Genomic DNA, 27,388 nt, shown 5'->3' with positions numbered 1-27,388 from the left:
TATTGTGGTTCCCTGGATAGAAAGCATGCTCCACAACAGCTGATCATTCCGTTTCTCCTCTTCTACAATTTCCCTTGTGCTCTTCCAAACGTTTAGAAACAGTTCTTTTAGTGGTACCCACATAAACATCACCACAACTGCATGGGATCCTATACACTCCAGATTTTTCCAATGGTTTGCGAGCGTCCTTGGCAGGCTTAAGGTATTCCTGTATCTTCCTGGTGGGCTTGTAAATTACGGTAATATTCTGCTTCATCAAGATCCTCCCTATTCTTTCCGTTACATTTTTAACAAACGGCAGGGAAACCTTAGATTTTGCAGTAGCCTGTACGTCAGTATGATTTCTGCGTGGCTGCCTCAACGCACGTTTTATTTCGGCGGACGAATATCCGTTCTTCGTTAGTGCATTGTGGAGATGTTCCATCTCAGCGTCGAGCAACAATGCACGAACGAAGAATGGATATTCATCCGCTGAAATAAAACGTGCGTTGAGGCAGCCACGCAGAAATCATACTGACGTACAGGCTACTGCAAAATCTAAGGTTTTCCTGCCGTTTGTTAAAAATGTAACGGAAAGAATAGGGAGGATCTTGACGAAGTGGAATATTACTGTAATTTACAAGCCCACCAGGAAGATACAGGAATACCTTAAGCCTGCCAAGGACGCTCGCAAACCATTGGAAAAATCTGGAGTGTATAGGATCCCATGCAGCTGTGGTAATGTTTATGTGGGTACCACTAAAAGAACTGTTTCTAAACGTTTGGAAGAGCACAAGGGAAATTGTAGAAGAGGAGAAATGGAACGATCAGCTGTTGCGGAGCATGCTTTCCAGCCAGGGAACCACAATATTCGTTTCGAGGAGACGCAAGTACTAGCGGCCACGAGCGGATATTACGATAGGCTCTACAGGGAGGCAATCGAAATCGCTAAACACCCAAATAATTTCAACCGAAAGGAGGAGGGTATCAAATTAAATGGTATATGGATGCTGGTGTTAAAGAAGATGTGTACCACTCGTCCACTACTGGGTGATGGCAACGGCGATCGACAGCGGCCAATTGCACTGACGTTTTCAAAACACGTGACGTCACGCCGCGGCGCGGGGGCGCGTGCACACGGCATTTAGCAGCAGTCAGTAGCGAGCCAGAGTATGTATTGGACCTTCCATCGAGCTACGGACCCCCTTGAAGATGTCTCCTGCAATCGGAGACGAAATGTTGGGAATCACCACAGAATTCATCAACCGATCAAGGCATAACAGCCCGGATAATTATAATGGACATGATATTTCCGGCCGTGAAAGTCTACATTTTAGTAACACTCTAGACTGTCGCAGCCTGCACACTTTCCTCTCAAGGTTGCCATTTTGGCCTGGTCTTTCAGCCGGCACCACAAGTGGCTCCCAGACATAGCAGTTGGCCACAAAGGTCAGCATTTGTTAATGATTGATGTCAGTCAGGAGCAGCTGAACTGTTATTCCAATCAATTGTGTCTGAGTTTCCAGTTGCGGCAATGTGCACACCCACTGTTGATCCCACTGCATCTTCCACCTTCTTACTTTCACCTGCGGGGTTGCCAGCATGACACCATCATCTCCATGCCAGCAGGGTGACTAGTTTGCTCATTTTCCTGGTAGGAGGCTTCCAATCATGACAATATGCACACCCACTGCTACACCCTCCACCTTCTTACTTTTGCCTGTGGAATAGGGTGCTATTGACGATGACTCCCTTGACTCCCTCTGCAGAGCCTATGGACTTGGAAGTGATGCTCTCCTTTCCCAACTCATCTAAGGATGAGCCCCACTGCCACCAATACAGGCAGATCAGTCATTATGCCAGCTTCTGCATTCTTCTGCCACTCTGGGGATAGGTGCACTGTCTGGGAAGTCGCGTGCCATTTTCAATTTTGTGACCTAGGTCACAGCACAAACCTATCTATTTCGCTGTCATGGACAGTATGTATGAATAATAAGAAAGTAATAACTCTTTTTGATTTGTTGTATGATACATGTACACACTTCATAACCAGGGTGCTTCCAGGAAAGAAAAATTAGAGTTCCTGATCGAATTAGAGGAACATGTGAAAATCTTAACAGTATGAGTGATTTAAAGTCTCAGGTTGGATCACAAACAATGGGGTATGACTTCTTGTATTGAAAGCTCTTGGCGGACCTAGAAAACAATGAACATATAGAATAACAAATTAGATTTTCTGCTTTCTCTCCTTCCTACATCTCAAATACTGACATTATCATCATTTGTTGTTTTCATCCTTCAACTTATAAATGAATGTCCAGCTCCCTTTTTATACCCATTCTCCTGTAACTTTTCTTCTCTCTATTCTGATCCACATCTCAGCCACTCAAGAATTTCTAATGAGTATGTATACTGATCTTACTCTTCTCTTTTCTTCTATGAAAGAAATGTTTGATAATAAAACAAAAATAGGTTTCAACTCGGTCTATCCAGTACTTCTTTTAAACATGATGGCAACTCACTTTTCAGCAATGCATGCTACTAATTATAAATTTTTAGTCTCTGTTACCATTGCTTTGCTCACGAAATTCTTTAAAAATATTATTAGTTAAATAAGTCAGTTTGTATCCTAGTAATTTCTGCGCCCCCCCCCCCCCCCCCACCTTTTCTTGGTCACTGCTTAATAAGGTGGTCTGTGTCTGAATTAAGTACTTATGTTCAGTGAATTGAAGTCTCTTTATTTGCTAATTTGTTTCACATTGCATTGGTTTAAGTCACATAAATAACTTCTTTATGTGGCTTTTGTTAGCTGTACATCATGCTTTTTATATGTTGCTAGGATTCTGGCATTTTATTTACCATGTTTTCTCTTGTGATTGCACAAAAGTCAGAACACGATTGATTCCATTTTTATGTGTTTGCCATTACTGACATAATTACTGCTAAGTACAAAGAATCTATTACAATATACTCATTGTAAGTATTATTGTTTGATCTTCTCATTATAATATCTGAGAAATTTACAAGACTTTTCAAAACAGGTTTTGTTCTGAGCTGAGAACCATAAATTTGACATAAAGCCAGAGACAGCTTTCAAGTATGGTAAAAACCAAGAACCGTCTTGTTCATGTTGATTGTTTAATTCATCCTGTAAAAAAGAAACAAAAGAAAATTATGTGTGATTAGAAAGCAAAATCATCAGTCAATTACAATATGATTTTCAAACTATTTTTCTTGTTTATCGTTCAATCACTTCCTCTCAAAAATACATGAAGATAAACTTCACATTTCTGTGAAAGTAATAAAAATTTTGACTTTTGCATTATATTACACTTACATTTTCCCTAACTAATTATCAAATTGCATACATCAGTGCACACTTTCAAACTTGGAAAACTATCACTCAGAAGTGATCTCCATGAAGACTGCAATTTGTACATTAGCTTGGCGTCATAAAAGATATTTAACTGACTGGCCCATACTATAACACGTGTGCAAAAAAAAACAAGATTCATGAGCTACATCTTACCCAATCTCTAGCCTGGTGCTTTGATGAGGGAAAATACGCCTAAACTTTGCTACTTCCCTCCTCAAATGCACATAACTGGTAGTGTTAGATGGTGTGTCCACTTTTCCTTATATTGTTAACATCCACTTCACCACCATTAAGGTGAACCTCACAATATTAACTAAGACACTAACGGTGAACCTCACAGTATTAATCAAGACACTAGTTATTGAGTGACTACCTCAGACTGTAGTAAAAGACATTGGACTGCTGTTCACATTTTAGTAATTTCAAAATTCCTGAAGGTGCAATGACATCCATCACAGGACACTGGCTCCTTTTCACCCAAAAATAATGACAGTGTAGAGCAGGTCCAGACTTTCAAACTGGCAGATATGATTTGGCATGGATGACATTTAAGGAGCACCAGTGCTATAATGCATACAACTGAATTCTCACAGTTACCATTTGCACTTTGTTACTCATTGTTTTGTTACTGCATTCCAAAAATCATGCCATAGTGCCAACAGAACAAGAAGATCTAAGGAAATTACAAAAATAGTTATGTTGTCAAAAGAAGTAACTTTTCTTGTTGTGATGGTGTTTCTAGCACAGTATTTAAATCTTGAACTGACTTGATAAGACCATTTTTGAGATATCTTTGTAAACAGTCAGTATCTGAGCTAGTCTGTTTATTACATCATAATTTTGGTCCCAATGTAGCAGGATGTTATGAGTTTTCTTTAAAAAATTCAAAATCCTAACCTGTTCACAAGAAAATTAAAAATTTACCCCATTAACTACTATATCTATACATTTTATCTAGATTCAAGAATTTAAAAGTTTTGTTAGCTTCATGCCAAGTAGTAGTGTTCAGGATAACCTGCATAACAAGTAATAATGTTCTGTAAACAGGACTCAAAATTTACGGATAACTATTTTCTTTGAATTACACCAACATAATCAAGTAAATATTAAGTTAGCAATAAAAGATAAACAGCAGTCATGTTATGTGGCTGAAGAGGCAGCAGCTTTTCCCAAATAAGTGTCTGTCTTTCTAGTTTACTTCATTACATATTGGTGGCCTAAGCAAAAAAAGCACTGAACATTATAGTGGTAGCTTATTGTTAATGTGACATACAGATTAAGTTTCTATAATTTTCTTGTCTTTTGTGATCTCTTAGGTTTTTGGGTGTACAGCCCATTTGTTGTTCCAGTTATGCACAATACTTTGTTGACCGACACAGTTGTGTCTTCTTTAAATGATGCTAGCTATATTTTTATGTGTACTGACCACCTGGACTCCAACCAGACTGTGAAGTATTGTTAATGTCGCACCACTATTTATAGTCAACTTCGACTCCTTGTGCTCTCCACATCCTTTGATGCATATCTATTTTCCAGAGCCTGTGCTGCTATTCCCAAAACACACATTCTCTCAGCACTTTGAAGCTTAGCTGGATGATGAGTGGATCCCAAGCCTTGCTCAAATTGAAACATCTATCCCAATTTATTAGGTTTTCTAACACATTTATTTCAATATACTGCTCTATTGCACTGTCCCAGTAACTGGACCCTCGCACCTCAGAACTGGTCTCATTGTGTTTCATTTTATGATTATACACAATGTAGTGCTTGTTCTTTTAGTCAGGTGTGTTACTGAAGTTCCTTGTACCATTCCTTAACTCTTCTAATAGTCTGCCTCATGTAACACATGTCACACCTGCATGGAATGTGGTACACATCTGTATTTTGGAGACCTAGATCTTCTTTAACATTACAAAGAATGATGCTCACATCATTTGATGGGAGCAAAATATTGATATTCCTAGATACTGGGCTGTCTAAGGCCAGATACGCAATTTTTGTTTTCTCTTCTTCTCCCTCCGTCTCAACTTCTTTCTCAGGCATTGTAGACACACACAATTTGTCAATTTCAGCATCCATTCCTTTGGAACACTATTTGCAGGTGCTATTACTCTTTAGTAAGGCCCTTCTTCTCTGACAGCATTCGAGCTCTGTGGACAAGAGTCTTTAGCACGGAATTTCTTTGGGAGGGATGTTAATATCTGAAGGCACAGAGTTAAAAATCTGTGTGCATTTCCTATATACAATGTGATCCACAGTGTACACACACTGAGGAAAGATAGCGGGCCCTCTTCTTCAAGATGATCATGAATTTTATATTAGGCTGGATAGAGTTTCACGTCATAAATGTTCCAGGCTCTTTTCACTTTTTTCATCACCTGTTCCCACACTACAAACATATTGGCTTTAACTTGATGGATTCTAGTGAGTTTTCCTCAAAGTGTTACATATCATTCTTCATTATGACATAGATTAACAGCCGACCCATTGCATACCATATGCTCGTTCATATACAGAACACTTTGAGGAAAACTCACAAGATTCTTCCAATTTCAAACCAATTTTTTTCTCTCAGTACATGAACAACACATTTTGGTGTGGGCACATGAAACAAAAAAAACATGACAACTTCCTGGAATATTTAAATCCTACCCATCCTAAAACTAGATACTTGATGGAACTTTTCTCTACATGTTAGTTAAGAAAAGAACAGCTGGATCCGTGGGCCACACTGTGTGTTGAAAACCCACCCATACTGTTCTCTATCTCCAGGCCTTGAGCCAAACCCTCCATAATAAAAATATTATATACTAAAGACAATGGTCCACAGAGCTCAAATGCTGCCAGACAAGGAGAGCCTTGCCATATAATTACAACTACAAATAGTGTTTGAAAACAATGGGTTCTCACATGAACAAAGTGAATGGGCACTGCAGTCAGAAGCAACAAAAAGGTTAACACTGAGAAAGAAAAATGTTGAACATCCTTCTTGCGGCAGAATGTTACACTCGGTCATGGCTTCATTTGTGAAGTGCTCTGGCAACTGTTGCGATTATAGGAAAATGAGGATCTGCTTTTCAATAAAAGGCACGTCAATTTGATTTACAGCAAGCCTATTTATTAAGTGGTGCACATCCTGACATAGTACTATTAACATTACAGACAAAATGGTACACAGCACTCTAACTGTGTTAATCAGTATGTAACACTGTTGAATAATAATATTCATCACTTTATGGCCTCATAACACACTTTATCAACAATGACTACCAATCATAAATGTTCTGAGAGGTGTCTGTATTTCAGCTTGCTACAGCTCATGCTAATAATTATTGCCATCTGCGACCTTGCAGACATGCAACTGTTCACTTTGGCCACTGCCACCCAACACTCTTTAATAATGCACTCATAGTTTGCTACAGTTACTTCCTAACAACTTCTTGACTTATCTTGGGCAGTGAATGCACTTCAGCTTGATACAACTCAGCTAATAATCATTGCGGTCAATGATCTTGCACACAAGCAACCACTCTCAGCTATGGCTGGCACCCAAATTTCACAAATGACAAGAGAGCTTCTGGTCTGAATATTTTGAGCAATGACTATCCAGGAAAGTTCTTGCTACATTATATGGTCATGCTTCACTCAGCCAATGCCAAGCAAAGATACTCTCTCCAAGTGGCTTTTGATGCTTTAAGTCACAACCCAGATGCCACAATATTCTACCCACACTGCAGGGCTTGTAATATACTGCACAACAGCTTGATGTATGCAGTGTCAATTTGCTATAAATGTTACCCCACTATAGAGGTTTCAGTCAAAACAAGGCTTGGGGGTCCGGCACTCAGTTTATTAAGATTTCTTCAATATATCATTCATCAGTGGTGAAAAGCATTGAAACAATGTGTGTTTCATGAAATGACAGAGAAGGCTCCAAAAAACAACTGAGAATCAAAGTGCACAGCAGGTGCTGGGAGTTCAACTCAGCTGTAACATGTGGCAGAATAACTACAATACATGGTAGCCTGACTAGACTCCATTCAATGAGTATGCATAACAACAAAGCTCACGTCACCTGCAGAACACGATTGCATTGCTCGTCGAAATATTGTGGATAAAATGGAATCAACAGTTGGCTGTATACCTGAAGGCTCACCACACCATTAATGCACGTTTTTTGTTAATGTGTTAATGTATACCTTGCCTCATTACACACCTTTGAAGATTCTACTTCTTAATGGAATCAACAGAACATCATGATGAATGAATTAAATGTCCCATGGAAGAGAGCAAGAAGAAGACTTTGTGGCAGCTAATTCAAAAATTATTCCATTCCATTGTGACAGGGAGCTATAGCAACCAGTTTCGATTTACAGCAACTAGTTTTGAATTATTTCAGAAAAAACAGTCTTGGTTGGTTTTCAAACCAAGACTGTTTTTTTTTAATAAATCAAAATTCAAGGTGCTATCATAATTTGAGGTGCCATCTGGCATAAGATAAACAAGCAATGGCTCAGGAAGGACAATAATAAGTGAGGAAGCTAATCTGCAAATGCGCATGGCTTTTTGAATTGGAAATATAGTACTGGAGGTGGTGGTGATAATTTTGATAGTTGCAAATAGTAATATTTCCATCAGTAGAAAAATTAAGAACTGCAGGAAGGAGCCAGAACTCAGAGTCACCCTCACATTATTATATTACAAAGAATGCTCCTTAAAATGTAAAAATGAAAACAATAAATTTTTGAGAATATAATGTAACTGGATAGATAAAATATCTACTCACCAAGCTGCAGTAGAACACACACATAAGAGAAAGTTATAATTAGGCAAGCCTTCAGAGCCAGTGTCTCCTTTTTCAGGCAGAAGGGTTGAAGGGGAAGGAAGAGGGGTGAAGGAAAAGGACTGGAGAGGTCTAAGAAACAGAGGTAGATTTTGGAAAACATCCCGAGAACCGCAGGTCAGGGTTGACTTACTGGACAAGACGAGATGGAAAGACTGATTGTTGGGGACGGCACCACAGGAGATTTGAAAACCTGAGAGCTTAAAGGTGAAGACAGGGTAACATGCAAGACAGAGATTATTGCTAAAACATCCTGTGTGAGTTAATAAGAGTGTACAGCTAAGTGTATTGTACGTAACAGAGGTGGGGAGGGGATGGCAAAAAATATGTAAAAAATGGAAGATCTAGAAAACTAAAGTGCCAAATGGCAAGTGTGGTGAAACAGGCACCAAGATCACGATAGTCATTTTGTAGAGCATGCTGCCAATGTACACCCTTCTGCCTATGCCCATTCATCCTAACTGATAATTTTGTGGTATCATGCTGATATAAAAGGCCAAACAGTGTTTACATAACAGCTGATATATGATGCGTCGTTTCACAGGTGGCTCTCTCTTTGGTAGTATATGTTTTGCCTGTTACAGTGTTCGTATAAGTGGTGGCAGGAGGGTGCATAGGGCAAGTCTTGCAGTGGGGACAGTCACAGGGTTAGGAGATGTAGGGTAGGAAGATGGGTACAGAAGGAACATAGGATCTGACCAGAATATTGTGGAGATTAGGAGGGCAACAAAAAACTATTCTAGGTGTAGTGAGCAAAATCTCAGAGTGGATCTCATATGTTATGGCCTGGGAAATCTGCTTTTGAACTAGGCTGCTGGGGTAATTATGTCCAGTGAAAGCTGAGGCAAGAATGGTGGTGTAGTGCTTTAAAGAGTCTGCATCGGCATGACTACCACCAAATTAATAGTTAGGATGAATGGGCGTAGCCAGAGGGCATATACTGGCAACATACAATATCCTGTATCAGAGCATGCTCTACCCCATGTCAATCGTGACCTCGGTGCCTGTTTCACCATATGCACCCTCTGGGTTCATCCCTCAGACACCAGTGTCTCAGAACTCTGCAGGTGAGAACTAGGCGCTATATGTCCTTGTTTCTCGCCACCCACTTAACTTTATTTTTACTTTAATTTCCTCCATCTCAGCATTTCTTCACAGTAACTACTCCTTTCTTATCTCTGCTTTAGTTTTCTATATCTTTCATTTTCTTAGCTCTCTATTTTTTGCCATCGCCCTCCCACCTCTATTACGTACAATGCACTTAGATTTTCACCCTTATTAACTCATACATGATGATTTAGCAGTAATCTCTGTCTTTCATATTACCCTGTCTTCACCTTTAAGCTCTCAGGTTTTCGAATCTCCTCCGATGCAGTCCCCAGTAATCAGTCTTTCATTCTCATCCCTGCGGTTCTCCAAAATCTACCCTTTCTTCCTAGACCTTTCCAGTCCTTTTCCTTAACCCACTTCCTTCCCTTTCAACCCTTCTGCCTGAAGAAGGTGTCACTGGCTCCGAAAGCTTGCCTAATTATACCTTTCTTTTAAGTGTGTGTTCTGCTGCTACTTGGTGAGTAGATTTTTTATTTATCTACTCCTTATAATGTTTTATTAATGGAACTATCTGTTGAAATGGAAAGGAAATACAACAAATTTCTGTTCAGTACAATCTATTTACCTTGAACTGGTTACTTTTATGATGAGACAATATTTTATTCGAATAAATATAAAAATCTTGTAGCCATGTAAAAAAATAACATGAATATGAAGGATACTTACATACTTTTGTATTGCTCTTAAAACCCTATCCATTAAGTCTGAGATTCCTGGAGACACTGAACGGGATACAGCTACTGGAGTTATGGCACTAGGCTGTGGAGTCCTGTACAACAGTGCATACAGTGTTTGCAACAGGAAAGCAAGGAAAGCAAGTCCAGCAAGCACAGTTAGAGGATCAAATCCAGATCTGGAAATAAAACTTCCCAATATAAGTCACAGTCCATATTACACAAACACAGAAACATCAGGCAACATTAAATCTTAGTTTTTGTAATGATACAGTAAACTTTATGAAACCAGAAGGAATTACTGTACTTAACATCAGAAATAATTAAAGTATATATGGGGTGAAGGAAAAATGCCACCCTTGTTTTATTCCTCATCCCAATTCAAGACAAACTATATCTAGCAAAACCCAGCCCCATCAATAGGATTAATAGTTCTACAATTTAAAAAATGAGGCTCTGGCAACACTGTAACTGCATGTAACACGGCCAAGAATAGCTGGTATGAACTATGCACTGTGCTGCAGCTGTCCCATTAGCTCAGTGAAATGAGGCAGTGGAGTGAGGAACAATGTGCAGACTCACTGATATTCCAGCCACATTTGCACCTTACATCATTTTTTTTTTCAATTAAAGCATCAAACTGTATCCTATTTACACCTCCAGAATGTAGTATCTTTTGTATTTCTTTCTGCAACTGTTACCTTTACTTAAACGATAAGACATAACATCAACTTCTGACAGATGGAAATGATCACTTTGCTTTATCCATGACACAAATAAAGCCAGTAAAAAATTATAGTGCATACAGTAACATAATCTGTATCCAATGAAGTACAAAAAACATACCATGTAGGCTACACTAGATTGCACATTATGCTATGCACAATAATTCCTTTCTGTACATTTGACGTTCAGGCTTATCTTCACACAGCCGACATGTACAAGTATCAGCAATGTTCACTTTAGAGAAGTGACCATCTTTCATTAGCAAGCACTTTACCACTTGCTGAACCATACTTTGCTGGACCCCACGCAACACACCTGCATCCACCACTGCTGGAACACCATGCACATAAGCTATTAAGTCAAGTAAATCCATGAGCGGAGTACTATAAACTTGTTCCTTTAAGTGTTCCCCCAAATAAATCTCTCATGGATTAAGGTCCAGGGAACACGGAGGCTAGAACAATGGACCTCCATGACCAATCACTTTCTCTGGAAACACTTCATTTAAATAGTTACACACATTCATTCCAAAGTGTGGTGCTGCGTCATCATGCTGAAACGTTAGCTGTCACTGAATACCAACTGGAACATTTTGTAATGCATCAGGCAAAGTATTGCAAAGAAACATATGGTGTAGAGGAGTATTCAGCTTGTCTGGCAATAGGTAAGGGCCCAAAAGCACTCTTCCCACGTTACCAGCCCACAGGTTTATGCGAAAGTGTGCCTGAAAGCCATTTCATGAGTCACATGTGGGTTGTGTTCTGACCAACAATGGCTGCTGTGGAGGTTGAAAATACCTTCGTAAGTGAAGTTAGATTCATCAGCCCATATTACATTATTTATAAAATGTTCATTATCTTCCACTTTGTGCAAAAGCCATTCACAAAACTGCACTCATTGAATGTGGTCTTCTGGCCGCTGATGTTGAGTTAACATGCAACGACACTGATGCAGTTCTTCATCATGCAACACTTCAACAACCAGTCTTTGAGGTATCTGGAACTGCCTTGCAATATCACAGGTACTTCGCTAAGGTGACTGATGAATGGTATCAACAATCATGACATCTGTTTATGTAGTAGATCTAGTCCTAGGATGACAAATGTCCATTACTTGTGGACAAAGATTACCGATTTCCTGACGGCATTGCTCTAGGTGATGAAATGCATTCTTATTGGGATGGCATCTTTGAGGGTACTGTGCAGCATTGTACTCCATCAGGAAGCCACCCTACATGAACTTTACAGGATGAGTTATAGATGTGCAGTGCGTGATAGTAGACACATGCATGTAGTTTAATGAATGCCACTGTCAAGCAGTAGTCTTCTGCCATGTGACAAAATGATGTCCTACTTATAAATGATAAAAACTAGGGAATGGACCTCTAAAAAATAAAAAAAATGAGCCTGACAAGGATCCATACCAAAGCTCCATGGTGGATGTGAGTTTGATGTCCCAGCAGTCTACTCCATGAGTTACAATGGCTGGTATGGTAGTGTGGAGTGATACACATTCCTCTGTACATTCTGACACTTTACACAATGGGAGAGTGTTGCCAGCTCCTCATTGTCATACATGTATTTTCAAAATTCACCCAATCTGATTTTGCTAGATAAATTTTTGTCTCGATCTTGGATGAGGAATCGCATGCCAACCTCCAAGTGCGGCATTTTTTTTGTTCACCCAGTATAATCTTGAATTTACAGAAGCAGAGAAATATTACAATTGTAACATGCTATTTGGTATTTAATAAATAAAGGCTGTTGATAACTATTAAAATGTACAGCTACAATAAATAAATAGAAACTATGTGAGATATGGTAGTAGAGAAACACCATTATTGTGTTTGGGAGCAACTGAATTGAGATTCTGTAGTTTTGATCTGGACAGACATATTCACTTTCTTTGCAGATGATACATTATTATAACTAATGGATACTTCAAAATCAGTCTTAAAAGTTCTGTGATTTATACTTTTAAGACCTGGATATGCTGATGTTTACCAGACACAGTTTACTAAGAAAGATTTCAGGTATAGGTTAACAGAAAAGACAGTGATGAAAAACAATGACTACTAGGTTTTCCAAAATTTGAAACTACTTATTGATAGCCACTGTAATTGTTTTTGCACAATCTTGACTTTCAAAATAGATTGAGCAACAACTTTTGATACTTGTACCACAGAGTCAGCTGCTTCAAGGATACGGTCAAAGCTCAATATTTTCACTGTTTCCACTCATTTGTGTTTTATGGTATCATAGCAACAAGCATCAAGCAAATAAAATCTTCATTATGCACAAAAGTGTTTCTTGAAGAAAATTATTGATACACCCCAAGCCCCTGCTGCTGTACAAAAACACAGTATTGTGCAGCCCAGTAATTGTACACACAACTCCTGTTGTCAGTCAAAACATGAACCCCAAGAAATTAATAATTTTTGTTGTCTTTCGATGTTGCCAAAACCCAGTCATTCTGTCAGTTACATGTGCCTCTGTATGCATGCGGAACTGACACACCAAAGTTAAAGGGCAGCACAGAACTGTACCAACATGCTGCTTAGTCCAGCATTCTTTGAATAAACAATCAGTCAGCACAGGGGAACAGGAGGGAGGCAATATGACTGTCTCCTGCACCTGCCTGCCAAGAGACACTTCTGACAGCCTGTCTTGAGAATTGATCATCCAACAGGGCAGACAGTTTTATGCTATCTGTTCCTGCCTCCGTCTCTTTCTAACATTCTGCAGTCACTCAGAAACATTACTATTCTTTTTAACATCTTTTAAATTCTTACCACCCACCCTGTTCTCCATATGACTTGCATACATGATATTTTTCCTGGAAGATCCTTTGAAACCTGTATTTGCAATAATAACAAAAATTTTTCTTGGTTTTTATGACTTTTGTTCACCTTGACAATCTACTTCTCCCATGCTACCCACATTCTATACAATATATTCCTTCAGATCTATACTTTTTGACAAGAGCAAACATTTTGTTTATTTAATTTTATTGTGAGTTCTTTTGATACCAACAACATCAGAGTTGCTAGGGTATGGAACAAGTCAGCATACTTCCAATATTTAGTTATTTACAATCATAATTTTTTTATAAAACTTACAATAAAGGATGGTTCAAATGGCTCTGAGCACTATGGGACTAAACATCTGTGGTCATCAGTCCCCTAGAACTTAGAACTACTTAAACCTAACTAACCTAAGGACATCACACACATCCATGCCCGAGGCAGGATTCGAACCTGCGACCGTAGCAGTCGCGCAGTTCCGGACTGAGCGCCTAGAACCGCTAGACCACCGCGGCCGGCTACAATAATGGATACAGTAGAGTACAGTATGGTAGATTCTTGGTAATACTCATACCATCTAACGTTATGTCATAATACATGAAAATAAATAATAATAAATGAAAAGCACCAGTTTGCTTTTGTTCTACAATATTCAAACTGGTGCTTTTCATTTATTATTATAAAGTTGTTCTACCAAGAACCGACAGAAGATTCTGTTAATATGAAAATAAATAAGGTGCATAATACAAGAATACTTCAGAATTAATATCTACACATAGACTACGATACATTAATATTAGTAGTATCTTAATACTGGAAAATAAATTAATCTTTTATGACAAAAAATAATTTATATTTATGCTTGCACTAAATCAGGCAGCTCAGTAGTACAATAAAATGCTCATTTATGCTACAAGAAATTCACTAATTGAGTACAATTAATTTTGCAACAGGTATTTTTTTTCAATTTAGTCTTGAATTTCAGTGTTTTAAGAGAAAGACTTTTGATGTCTTCCGCCTCATACTACGTCCATGATATGCACTATACGTTTTGAAAAGAGAGTGGGTTTTGCTAATGTAACATACAAGGGAGAATATGTACTGAGACATCAATGTAAATAGCTGTCATCTGCAGAAAAGGTTCCTGCATGAGTGTCTTGATTGAACACTACTCATAATAATAATTACAACTATTCTGAGCAGCAAAATATCCTTTTTTCCAAGGACTGACTACCCAAAAAGATGATGCCAAAAGATGACAGTGCATGGAAACTTGGAAATACCCAAAGTAAGAAGCTTTTTTTCCCCTTTGTGTGTAGATGATGCAATTATAAGGGAAAAACTGCAGCATCAAGCCTTTTGCTAGATCTAAGATGTGGAAGGACGGATTTAATTTTCTGTCAGTGAATACACCCAAGAGCAGTTCACTACGTATTTATGTCCACTTGTTCTTCCTGTGTCATATGAAAATGTACATAATGAGTTAGTTGACATTCAAAGTGAGTCAATTACCGATACAGAAATCAACGATATAGTTAAATACATCATTATCAGAGGTTTCCAGGTGTTTCCTTGGTGTTTTATCCTCTAGAAGAGAAGTCACATCTGCATAGAGACAAATAAAAATACCTCTGTACAAAAAGAGATATATTATTTCAACATAATTTGCATCAGTAAACACTTTTATTTATTTATTCTGTATCTGCATCACAGTGAGTTTGCCATAAATGTGAATGTGTCCAGGTTATCATTACATATGTTTATGTATATATTAAATTACAATTCGCAAATCAACTGATTTCACAATTCAGCAAATAAAACAACAAATAATCGTTATCTTCACATCTCAATAGTAAAATGTTTACAACTGTTTAACATACGTAGTGGTTGTCATATGACTTATATCAAAGCCATTATTGGTAACCTTACACTCCGAGAAAACTGTATTATTTACAAAAAAATTTTAACACCGATTGTGAATTTTTTACTTGTGATATCGTAACTGAAAACTACTTGTAGCAAAAGTTTACTAGTTCTTTAATGTTTTAACTTCTATGTTAAATAATGTTTAAAATGCTTGAAACCTTATTGTGACTTGACACTTTCTACATCCTAGTGATTTCCATATTTCGTTATTCCACAGAATGTTATACATGGAACATGAACTTCCATTTTCAGATAACATTATTTGCTCACAGATGTGAGGAAAGCATATGTACAATTTACTGCATGTAGTGACGGAAATCAAATGTATAAAACAATATAAATTTTCTCAGAGAAACTATTTAAGTTCTAGGAGCAGCAGATTTAGGAGAGCCAGGAAAAAAAAATGAGGTCCATCCAAAAAGTAAAGGATGCTGGACTCTGAAGGCACCTTCAACTATTCCACCCATTCCCTTCATATAACTGAATACAAATGCCCAAAGATGGATAGGTAGATACATTCTCGGTTCCATTGTTATATAGTGAAATCATCAAGGATGGAGAGAAGACATAAAAAAATATAAATAAGGGCCGTTTGTTGAGAACTACTACTTTCAATGATTATATAAAGTACAATCACCCACAATGCGACAATCTTCCAAAGAAGAAGGACCACTCGCCTTCACCCATAAGTGAATGCTACAATCAGAATTTATCTTACAATGTCTACGACAAAACAAAGACAAACTCCCGTGCGGAAAAAGGTAGGAACCCTCACTAGCAATAATAATCTCAGAAACAGGTATAGTACGGTAAGCTAAGATTTCCCTAGTTTCAAAGGATTCCAAACCTGCTCTAACTGCATCGTTACAAGCAATGAAAGCTACAGTTAGCCATCCGTTACCCAAACTAGAAGAAGAAGAAACTTTCATTATAGAAAAATTTAACCTCGCACCACAAAATAAAGTAGGTCCATGAATAAGAACAAATTGAGCAGTTTTAGAAACTCCTCTCGTTTCGTTCTTTTTAGCCTTCCCAGAAGATGTCGAAGCACCAAGAGTGCCGTCCACATTGACAAGTGCTTGTAATAATGCAGTTAGAGCAGGTTTGGAATCTTTTGAAAGTAGAGAAATCTTAGCTTACCGTACTGTACCTGTTTCTGAGATTATTATTGCTAGTGAGGGCTCGTACCTTTTTACTCACTCTTGGTGCTTCGACATCTTCTGGGAAGTGTAAAAAAAAACGAAACGAGAGGAGTTTCTAAAACTGCTCAATTTGTTCTTATTCATGGACCTACTTTATTTTGTGGTGCGAGGTTAAATTTTTCTATAATGAAAGTTTCTTCTTCCTCTAGTTTGGCTAACGGATGGCTAACTGTAGCTTTCGTTGCTTGTAACAATGCAGGTAGAGCAGGTTTGGAATCCTTTGAAAGTAGGGAAATCTTAGCTTACCGTACTATACCTGTTTCTGAGATTATCATTTCTAGTGAGGGTTCCTACCTTTTTCCGCATGGGAGTTTGTCTTTGTCTTGTCGTAGACATTGTAAGATAAATTCTGATTGTAGCATTTACTTATGGGTGAAGGCGAGTGGTCCTTCTTCTTTGGAAGATTGTCGCATTGTGGTTCCATTTTGGGGCCCTTACTTTTTCTTGTGTATATCAATGACCTTTCATCAGTAACATTACCAGATGCCAAGTTTGTTTTGTTTGCCGATGATACAAACATTGCAATAAATAGCAAATCAAGTGTAGTCTTAGAAAGATCGGCCAATAAAATATTTGTGGACATTAATCACTGGTTCCTAGCCAATTCTTTGTCACTAAACTTTGAAAAAACACACTACATGCAGTTCAGAACTTGTAAGAGGTGTCCCAAGAGTATACGTCTAACATCCAATGACAAGAAGATAGAAGAAGTGGACAGTGTTAAATTCTTGGGATTACAGCTTGATAATAAATTCAACTGGGAGGAGCACACCACAGAACTGCTGAAACGTCTTAACAAATCTCTGTTTGCAATGCGAATGTTGTCAGACATAGGGGATATAAAAATGAAAAAGCTGGCATACTATGCTTACTTTCATTCCATAATGTCATATGGGATTATTTTTTGGGGTAATTCATCAAGCCAAGCTAAAGTATACTGGGCACAAAAACGTGCAGTAAGAATTATATGTGGTGTGAACTCAAGAACATCCTGCAGAAGCCTGTTTAGGGAACTAGGGATACTAACTACTGCTTCCCAATATATTTATTCCTTAATGAAATTTGTCATTAAAAATACACTCCTGGAAATTGAAATAAGAACGCAGTGAATTCATTGTCCCAGGAGAGGGAAACTTTATTGACACATTCCTGGGGTGAGATACATCACATGATCACACTGACAGAACCACAGGCACATAGACACAGGCAACAGAGCATGCACAATGTCGGCTCTAGTACAGTGTATATCCACCTTTCGCAGCAATGCAGGCTGCTATTCTCCCATGGAGACGATCGTAGAGATGCTGGATGTAGTCCTGTGGAATGGCTTGCCATGCCATTTCCACATGGCGCCTCAGTTGGACCAGCGTTCGTGCCGGACGTGCAGACCGCGTGAGACGACGCTTCATCCAGTCCCAAACATGCTCAATGGGGGACAGATCCGGAGATCTTGCTGGCCAGGGTAGTTGACTTACACCTTCTAGAGCACGTTGGGTGGCACGGGATACATGCGGACGTGCATTGTCCTGTTGGAACAGCAAGTTCCCTTGCCGGTCTAGGAATGGTAGAACGATGGGTTCGATGACGGTTTGGATGTACCGTGCACTATTCAGTGTCCCCTCGACGATCACCAGTGGTGTACGGCCAGTGTAGGAGATCGCTCCCCACACCATGATGCCGGGTGTTGGCCCTGTGTGCCTCAGTCGTATGCAGTCCTGATTGTGGCGCTCACCTGCACGGCGCCAAACACGCATACGGCCATCATTGGCACCAAGGCAGAAGCGACTCTCATCGCTGAAGACGACACGTCTCCATTCGTCCCTCCATTCACGCCTGTCGCGACACCACTGGAGGCGGGCTGCACGATGTTGGGGCGTGAGCGGAAGACGGCCTAACAGTGTGTGGGACCGTAGCCCAGCTTCATGGAGACGGTTGCGAATGGTCCTCGCCGATACCCCAGGAGCAACAGTGTCCCTAATTTGCTGGGAAGTGGCGGTGCGGTCCCCTACGGCACTGCGTAGGATCCTACGGTCTTGGCGTGCATCCGTGCGTAGCTGTGGTCCGGTCCCAGGTCGACGGGCACGTGCACCTTCCGCCGACCACTGGTGACAACATCGATGTACTGTGGAGACCTCACGCCCCACGTGTTGAGCAATTCTGCGGTACATCCACCCGGCCTCCCGCATGCCCACTATACGCCCTCGCTCAAAGTCCGTCAACTGCACATACGGTTCACGTCCACGCTGTCGCGGCATGCTATCAGTGTTAAAGACTGCGATGGAGCTCCGTATGCCATGGCAAACTGGCTGACACTGACGGCGGCGGTGCACAAATGCTGCGCAGCTAGCGCCATTCGACGGCCAACACCGCGGTTCCTGGTGTGTCCGCTGTGCCGTGCGTGTGATCATTGCTTGTACAGCCCTCTCGCAGTGTCCGGAGCAAGTATGGTGGGTCTGACACACCGGTGTCAATGTGTTCTTTTTTCCATTTCCGGGAGTGTATATCACTTTTTCAAACCAACAGCTCAATTCATGGAATCAATACTAGAAATAAGAATAATCTTCACAAGGATTTAAAGTCACTTAGTCTTGTACAAAAAGGTGTGCATTATTCAGGAACACACATTTTCAATAACTTGCCAGCAGCCATAAAAAGCTTAACAACCAATGAAATTGAGTTTAAGAGAAGCCTAAAGGATTTATTGGTGGCCAACTCCTTCTACTCCATTGATGAATTTCTTAGTAAAACCAACTGATTTGTATATAAGTACAACATAACTTCTGCACAATTTCAGTGCAGTAATGTGTTCATTGAAAATTTGTGTGTGTGTGCTGTTTATTACCTTATAAATAAATAAAAATCTTTTTTATTTTAAATTCAGTGCATTAGTATTTGTAAGATGACTCTTAGTGTTCATTAAAAAATGACGATCATTCCACTTGGAACCTGTGGAATGGTACATTAGCTTATTTGTTTTAGTTGTAAATATTTGTCATGTATTGTTGTTTTTCTGACATGTTCCACATCCTGGAGGACCTCCTCACTACGGATCAATTGGAATGAAAGTAAATCTAATCTAATCTAAGAAAAATTCTGACACACTGTAGCTTTCAGAGGAATCCTTTGAACACACACACACACACACACACACACACACACACACACACACACACATATATACACACACACACACAGTGTGTCTGTGTTGACAACTGATAATTATTTTCCAACACTTGCTTGCAGAAGTGACATTATTGCAAATGAATATGTGCAAAAGTCAGATTTTACCTAGAACTCACATTATTTGATATTATTAGTAATATACTACATAGAAGTAGTTAATATTCCTTGTATCTTGAACAGACGTCTGCAGGATGTTCTTGAATACATACCACAAATAATACATATTACACACATTTGGACTCTGAAAACTTTATTTGGCTTGATGAATTTCCCTGAGATATGACCCAATATGACATTATAGAATGACAGTAAACAAAGGATTATCTATACCAGCTGACATCTGAATTCCAAATAAAGATTTGTTTAGTCACTTCAGAATTTCCATGGCACACTTCTGCCACACTGGAAGATGTGCTGACTCTTTGCACAAGTAGAAGAAAATAATTTCACCAAGTTGTGACTGTTGCATTGAAAAGCAGACTATATGTGAAACAGCATTTTCAATATTAGAACATTTTAGAAACTGAAGCTGTGACTTCAATAATACATTATTTGTATTCAAATGGCTACTAAGCAGCTTGTATATTACTTTTTCTTATTATTTTTTAATGATTGGTAGCAAAACAAGAATCACACACAAATGAAAACTCTATCTGGACGCTTGCAGATTTTCAAACTTTATTTAAATATAGGAAAAATAGAAAATTCTAGTTAGTACTAACTGTGTGATGTTATGTGGTTCCTGAATAAGCAAGTTTCATCTGTTAAATATTTCAGACAAATGAAGGAAACTTACGTAATGTCACAATGTGAGCAATGACACAGATACAAATAAAATGTTCAATAACTACACATCAGCATTATTTTGACATAACCTTTCCAGTTACGGAATGTAGATCAAAACAATCTGGGGATAAAAGCCTGATTACAGCTGGCATAAAAACCTGCAGTGTGGTGAAAAGATCCTTACACTCATGTGAAAAATACAACTGATAAGAAATTATATAAAAATATACCATAAGATATACCACAAAGTTATTAAATAGAAAAAAACAACAGAGAACTTACAACTAAATCTTGAAAGAAAAAAACTAAGACATGGGCCACATGGAACATTATCAGATCTGAAACAAGCACAAAGCCAGTTGCAAAAAGTATTACCCTTAAGTTAGAAAGTGGACACGTATCTGATGCTAACACAGTGGCTAATATCTTTAATGACTATTTTAGCAATATAGCAAATGACATTATACAAAAAAACTTTAAAACTAGCAAAACACTGCTCTGACAATGGAAGACCTCCCAAAGGATCAATGTTTCACAAACAGGTCACACAAGATAAGCTCATACTGACAACAAGCTCACTAACAAAACTTACATGTGGCATTGATGATATTCTAGGCTGCATTATAAAACAAGCAGCGAACTACACTGTTGAACTCTGAAATTTATTATTTACCACTCCTTTTCAACTAGTACATTTCCTGGTTTTCTAAAGGTTGCGAAGGTCACACCATTACACAAAAATGGAGCCACAGACAATGTTAACAATTGTAGGCCTGTAGCATAGCTTAGTGGCTTCTAAAAGATCTTTGTAAAGCTTTTTTACAACAGTCTACCAGAATTTACAAACAAATACTCATTACTATCGAACCATCAGCATGGCTTTAGTAAATCTAGATCCACAGCCACAGCTGTCCACAAATATGTAAATGCAATCCTAAAAGCCATAGACCAAAAGGAAATGGCTACTGGAATATTTCTGGATTTATCAAAAGCGTTTGACATTATTGATCATGCTACACTACTACAGAAAATAGAAAGTAAGGATATTTAAAATGAATGGGTCAAATCGTACCTTACTTACTGTCAATAATAGATTATTCTTAAACATGACATACAAACTGGAAACATTATAAGAACAACAACATACTCACCAGGGAAAACTTTTATCAGATATGGTGTGCCAAAACAGTCCATATTACATCCAGTACTCTTCCTTCTGTTTATAGATGATATGAATGACTCTGTTTGTGGATGACATGAGCATTTTGATAATGGAATCAAATAAAGAAGACCTTCAGTCAACAGCAGATAGGATGATAGGATGTTGATACAACTGTCAGACTGGTTTGAATGAAATAAGCTCATTATAAGTACTGAAAAACTTGCAGCAATTAACTTTCACATATCCCATGGAAAGCAACAGAACGACCACCACTTGAAAATAAACAACAAAAGCTCAAAACTGGTTGATATTGTGAAATTTTTGGGGATACATCTTCAGGAAGATCTCAAATGAAAGACACATATTCAGTCTCTAAAATAGGCTCATCCAAACTGTGCCCCTGGAGCACTAGCACCCACGGTTGTCCAAGGCTAGTGCCCCAGGCAAATTTGTTTGTTGTTGATGTGGCCGAGTCGTGTCGCTTAGCTGGCCATGCAGACCACCCGCCATGCCTCTCCATGCCGCTGAACGCGCACTTAGTACCAAGAAAGATTGCCGCGCCAGCAGCGGTCAAAAGCTTTGATACAAAACAAAACCGTTAGTCAACAGACGTAAGGCTACAGTGAATCGAACAGAGGGGGGTGGGGGCGTAGGTGGGGGGGGGGGGGGGGAAGTAGGAGGAGCGGCACATCCACACTATTGAGAGGAAAATTAATTTCTTTTGTACTGTTATCCAAAATCATGCCAAATGTTTAGTATGTCATTGGAACCTCACGTATTTAAAAAAGTACTTGACTGAACGGCACTTTAATACCTGTCACAATGATCAGCTAGAAAATTTGTCGCAAGAGGAACACCAGTCACACACACACACACACACACACACACACACACACACACACACACACACACACACACACACATCGCAGTCCGTGACATGCCGCCTCAATGACATGCACACAACAGTGAAGTAAGTGTTCCCTATCGTATGACTCTTTGTTATTTGTAAAGACAATAAATAAAACTATATTTTATAATCTGATATATCACTTAGCAATGTGCCAGTTATCGAATACAAGATTGTCAGCAACAAGGAACATTTCTTTTCGGTTAATTTTTATATTTGGGTTGCATTAAATCGCGTTGCACAGACATAAGAGTTTCTGGTGCAGTATTTTCTGTCACTTCCTGGAAAGCCATCACAAACGCTCTCTTGGACAGCAAAGTGTCATTAAGAGTCATTACTTGTTTTTGTGTATTTGTGTTTTGATGGATGGGAAAACATATGTTGTAGTTGTATCTCTGTTTTCAATTAATTAAAATGCAAATATTCCAATAGATAAAAATTTATTTTGCAACTGCTTTTCGCTGTCCTTGCTAGCATCTACAACTGCTTTTCAGAGGAACTGGGGGGAAAATGCACCGAAAACCAATCGTTTTTTTGTTAGGTTTTTATTTGGATTTCAATGAATGAAACAATTTTTTTAAAAAACAGGATTGTACAAAAATAATTTTTAATGTTTTTTTTGCCATGGTAGAAGCAGGAAACAGGCAGACAAAGTTTGCGTGCAAGTTACAAACGCTTGCTGAGAACTGCGAAATCAGGGAAACCCTATGTGGCTGGGAATCTCACGAAGGATTGCCTGGTCAACATGGTGGTTTTATCTGTCCAGCAGACCTCACAGAAAAATTTGAAAAAACAGCTCTTTCACCTCAAACTGTTGCTCATCCAGTTGAAGATATGACCTCAGATATGGAGCAGTAATTAATGGAGAGAGCAGCAAACTACATTTCATTTTCTATCGATCTTGATGAGTCAAAGGACATTGCAAACATATCTCAGCCCGTCATATTAATTCGGGATGTCGACGACAATCTACGTACACCAAAGAATTTCTCGACCTTATACCATTAAAAGACACAATCATGAGTTTGGGTATTTTTCTAGCCTTCAAAAACATGTTCAAGTCTATGGGTATAAAATGGGAATGCCTCACCAGTCTAACAATGGGTGGAGCACCTGCGCTGCAAGAGATATGCACTGGGTTCCTGGGTTACGTTAGGTCAAAATTGGGTAAAGTCAGCTGTTCCGTATTTGCCGAAGTCCATTGTCTGATACACCAGGAGGCACTTAGTGCAAAGATTGTTAGCACAAAAAATGTTATGGACAGAGTTGTTCGAACGGTTAATTATCTTCGCTTGCATGGACTACACATCGCCAATTTAAAGAACTTCTGGCTGATATCAAAGAGGAATATCCGGACACCCCCTACCACGCTGAAGTAAGATGGCTGAGCAGAGGGAAGGTGCTTCATCGGTTTTTCTCCTTGAGGGACAAAATCATTACATTTTTCGTAATGAAAAGACGTCCAAAAGAATTACTTTGTGATTCTAAGTGGGTGGCGAATTTGGCTTTTTTCAGTGACCAAACTGGTTGTTTAAATACTTTGAACATTTCACTCCAAGGCATAAATCACTGTGTTGTTGATTTAGTGCAGACGATTCAAGCATTTAAATAAAAAATAAAAAAAGTAAAAAAAAAACTTAGTTTGTGAGATAGTCACTTGTGTGAGGAGAATTGTGGAAATTTACCAGCATTAGACAGCGTTAAAGAAGATGTGGATTTTTCAGAGTATGTTCAAATTATTTGCAAATTACAAGAAGAGTTTGAAGACATAGTTTTGGAGATAACTGAGCTTCAACCGGTCTTACATATATTTGTTCACCCATTTTCCCTTCAGGCAGAGGACGTCTGACAAGTGTTTCAAGTAGTGCCGATTGACCTGCAGTGTGATATCCACATGAAGGACCGCTTTCTTATGTGTAAAACTTTGGATGACTTTTACAGCTGTTGTCCATGAGAGAAGTATCCTCTTTTGCATAAGCACATGGTTGAAGTTCTCTCAATGTTTGGTTCCACGTATATTTGTGACCACTTTTTCTCCCTTTTACAGCTTGCTAAAACCAAGAACTGTTCAATACTTAGCGATAAAAATTTGACTGATTCTTTGAGGTTAGTTGTCTCCCGCAATATTATACTAATCAGAAAATCACTTTCTCGAAAAAGAAAAATATATAAAATGTTAATTATCTTGTTTTACGATGTTGACTGTAAGGATTAAAGGTATTTATAACCTTAATTATATGTTTTTCATAAGTTTTCAAACTTGGTCAAATAAAATAATTGTGTACAAAACAGCAAACTAAGGATCCAATGTCTAAACTCTGAAAAGGAATACAAAAATCTATAGCACGAAGTACAACAAAAAGTATTTACTTGTAACTACTAACAGTAAGAATGAGACTGTATACCCCTTACATAAAATTATTTCTAAAACAGAAGATTTATGATACTAGTTGATTTAAGAAATTGATATATCTTACAGAAGACGCCTACTGTACATATGACGAGTGTGCATGTGCAATACTAAGAGAATCAACCTGTGGGTCAGAAAACCACTAAGTTGTTCTTCGATTGTTGTTTTGGATATTGTCTTCTAAAGCTTTGCAGAATAATTCTGCCACACAAACACTAATTGTTACCTAAACAGTAAATGGTTTGCTTGTTTTACCACTCATCGACCACTTTTACAGAGCTGTGCTTCCTCTGTTATTTTGTTTTCGTTGGCTCTGACCACAGGACAGTTCAACTCAGAGCAGTGCTGTGCGGTATCACTCGCTCTGCAGCTGTCTCTCTCACTCCTATGCCGACACTGGAGACACACGGTCACGGACGGGGTGCTGAACTACACCGCCTTGCGTCCGTGGGGCGCGGCCGCGCCTGCCGGGTGGAATTCTTGGATGAGCCTGCTCTAAAAGGTAAACTGTCATCTAATTGCTATATACTGTGGACAATGAACTCAAGCTCTAATAGTACCGCAGGCATATCATGGACATTGTCAATCTGAAATCAGAAGTGGAATCATATTCTGGGGAAATTTAACTTTTAGCTAAATTACATTTAAAACACAAAAACGAGCTGTTAGAATCATCTGCAATAAAAAGAGACAAGATTCATGTTGTTCTCTTTTCCAAATATTAAAGATTCTCCACATTCTGTGCTTGTATGTAAATCAGGAAACAATGTTTATAAAAGAATATTTAACAACTTCCAAACAAAACCGCTCTGAACATAACGATGAAACAATAAATTGCAATAATATTCATATCTCTCCTCTCAGAACATCCGCCAATCAGAAAAGAGTCCTACATAGTGCAACACAATTGTATAATAACCTTCTACTCAGCAAAAAAATTGTAAGAAAAGAAAACCTATTCAAAAAAATCTGATGAACCACAATTTTTACTCTGTTAATGAATTTCTTGGCAAATGAAGTGTAACATGGTATCCTACTCCAAATACTACCTCTATCTGTGAAACATAAAATAGCAAACATAAATAGTAAATTGTGTAAATGGTATCAGTGTATGTATTGTCTACAGGAATCATTTGTGGGTTACCAAATATATATGTAGTAAACATTACTAAGATTGAATGTGCAACCATAATTAATTTCTGTATTGTCTTCATGTATATATGTGTTCTTATGTACATATTGCCTAACTGTATTGCCTGTAGCAATCATCTGTGGGATATCAATAACACAGTAAATGTTCCTGGGACTGAATGTGATATCATAGTTAATTTCTGTACTGTTCTTGAGTGAAAAATTTGCAATGATTATCTTTGCATTATATTTTGACTTGTCATATATAAACACCAGATATCACAGGACCAAATAAAAACAAACAAATAAATAAATGTCAGAATCATCATTTAAAAATGGTGATTTTATTTAGCAATAGATGAAACAGCTTTCTGGATAGATCCAGTTATCTTCAGCTATTTTGTTGTAAGAACAGTAATAAAGAGTGCATCTGAGCACATCTGTTTATTGTTAATAGTGACATATTTGCATCAGATAGGTTTAGATAAAAGAGAATTCATGTACATAAGGGTGATATGTAGTAAGTCCATATATTTATTCTGAAAAAGCTTGTTCTGAGCTAACTTCAAACACCAAACTCAAAGTTCTTTGAATATATCTGGTCAAATGACGGTTTTGGTGATTACGGTTTTGGTGATTATCTCCTTCATGAATGATCTGATTCCTTAGGATTTTCCACTAAATCTCAGTCCAGCATCTGCCTTTACTACAATTAGTTTTCTATAGTTGTTCCACCTCAAATCACTCCACCTACAGAGCTGTGGATAATTTCGATTGTGACTGAAAATTTACTGTTAGATGCCAGTCTTTGCACTAAGTATCAACCCTCTACAGTCTGCTACAGTTTTCTATCATTGTTGTTTTCCTATAAACAAAAGCATACAATGCAAATAACCTAATATAACTTGCAGCAGTATCTAACTTGAAGTCAAGGAACATGACACTACAGAGGGTATCTACTGTCTCCTGATATTCATGGACAAATTAATGAACTGAGTTCCACAAAATTGCTACTAGAAAAATCCTTGTTGATTCCTATAGGAAAGATTTTTGATCATAACATATAGGCATAAATAACGTCCCATAATTCTGCAAAAGCTTGTTCTGAGCCAATTTCACACACCAAACCATGGACCTTGCCGTTGGTGGGTAGGTTTGCGTGCCTCAGCG

The 27,388-nt window shown here is 38.4% G+C and overlaps 1 protein-coding gene across 3 annotated transcripts in view; it reads right to left on the bottom strand.

The window, feature by feature from the left end:
* Nucleotides 1-2,716: 2,716 nt before the first annotated feature.
* LOC126188068 (uncharacterized) overlaps nucleotides 2,717-27,388 on the bottom strand; it is a 91,765-nt gene continuing 67,093 nt past the window's right edge. For all 3 annotated transcript variants that reach the window (XM_049929514.1, XM_049929513.1, XM_049929515.1), the window contains 2 exons: nucleotides 9,975-10,161; nucleotides 2,717-3,127 (listed from right to left, as the gene is read on the bottom strand). In XM_049929514.1, coding sequence (XP_049785471.1) covers nucleotides 2,963-3,127; nucleotides 9,975-10,161 — 352 coding nt within the window. In that variant the 3' untranslated portion in view covers nucleotides 2,717-2,962. The remainder of the gene's footprint in view (nucleotides 3,128-9,974; nucleotides 10,162-27,388) is intronic.

The sequence above is a fragment of the Schistocerca cancellata genome, chromosome 5, assembly GCF_023864275.1.
Source record: "Schistocerca cancellata isolate TAMUIC-IGC-003103 chromosome 5, iqSchCanc2.1, whole genome shotgun sequence".
NCBI lineage: Eukaryota > Metazoa > Arthropoda > Insecta > Orthoptera > Acrididae > Schistocerca > Schistocerca cancellata.
This window is presented reverse-complemented; position numbering and strand designations above follow the sequence as displayed.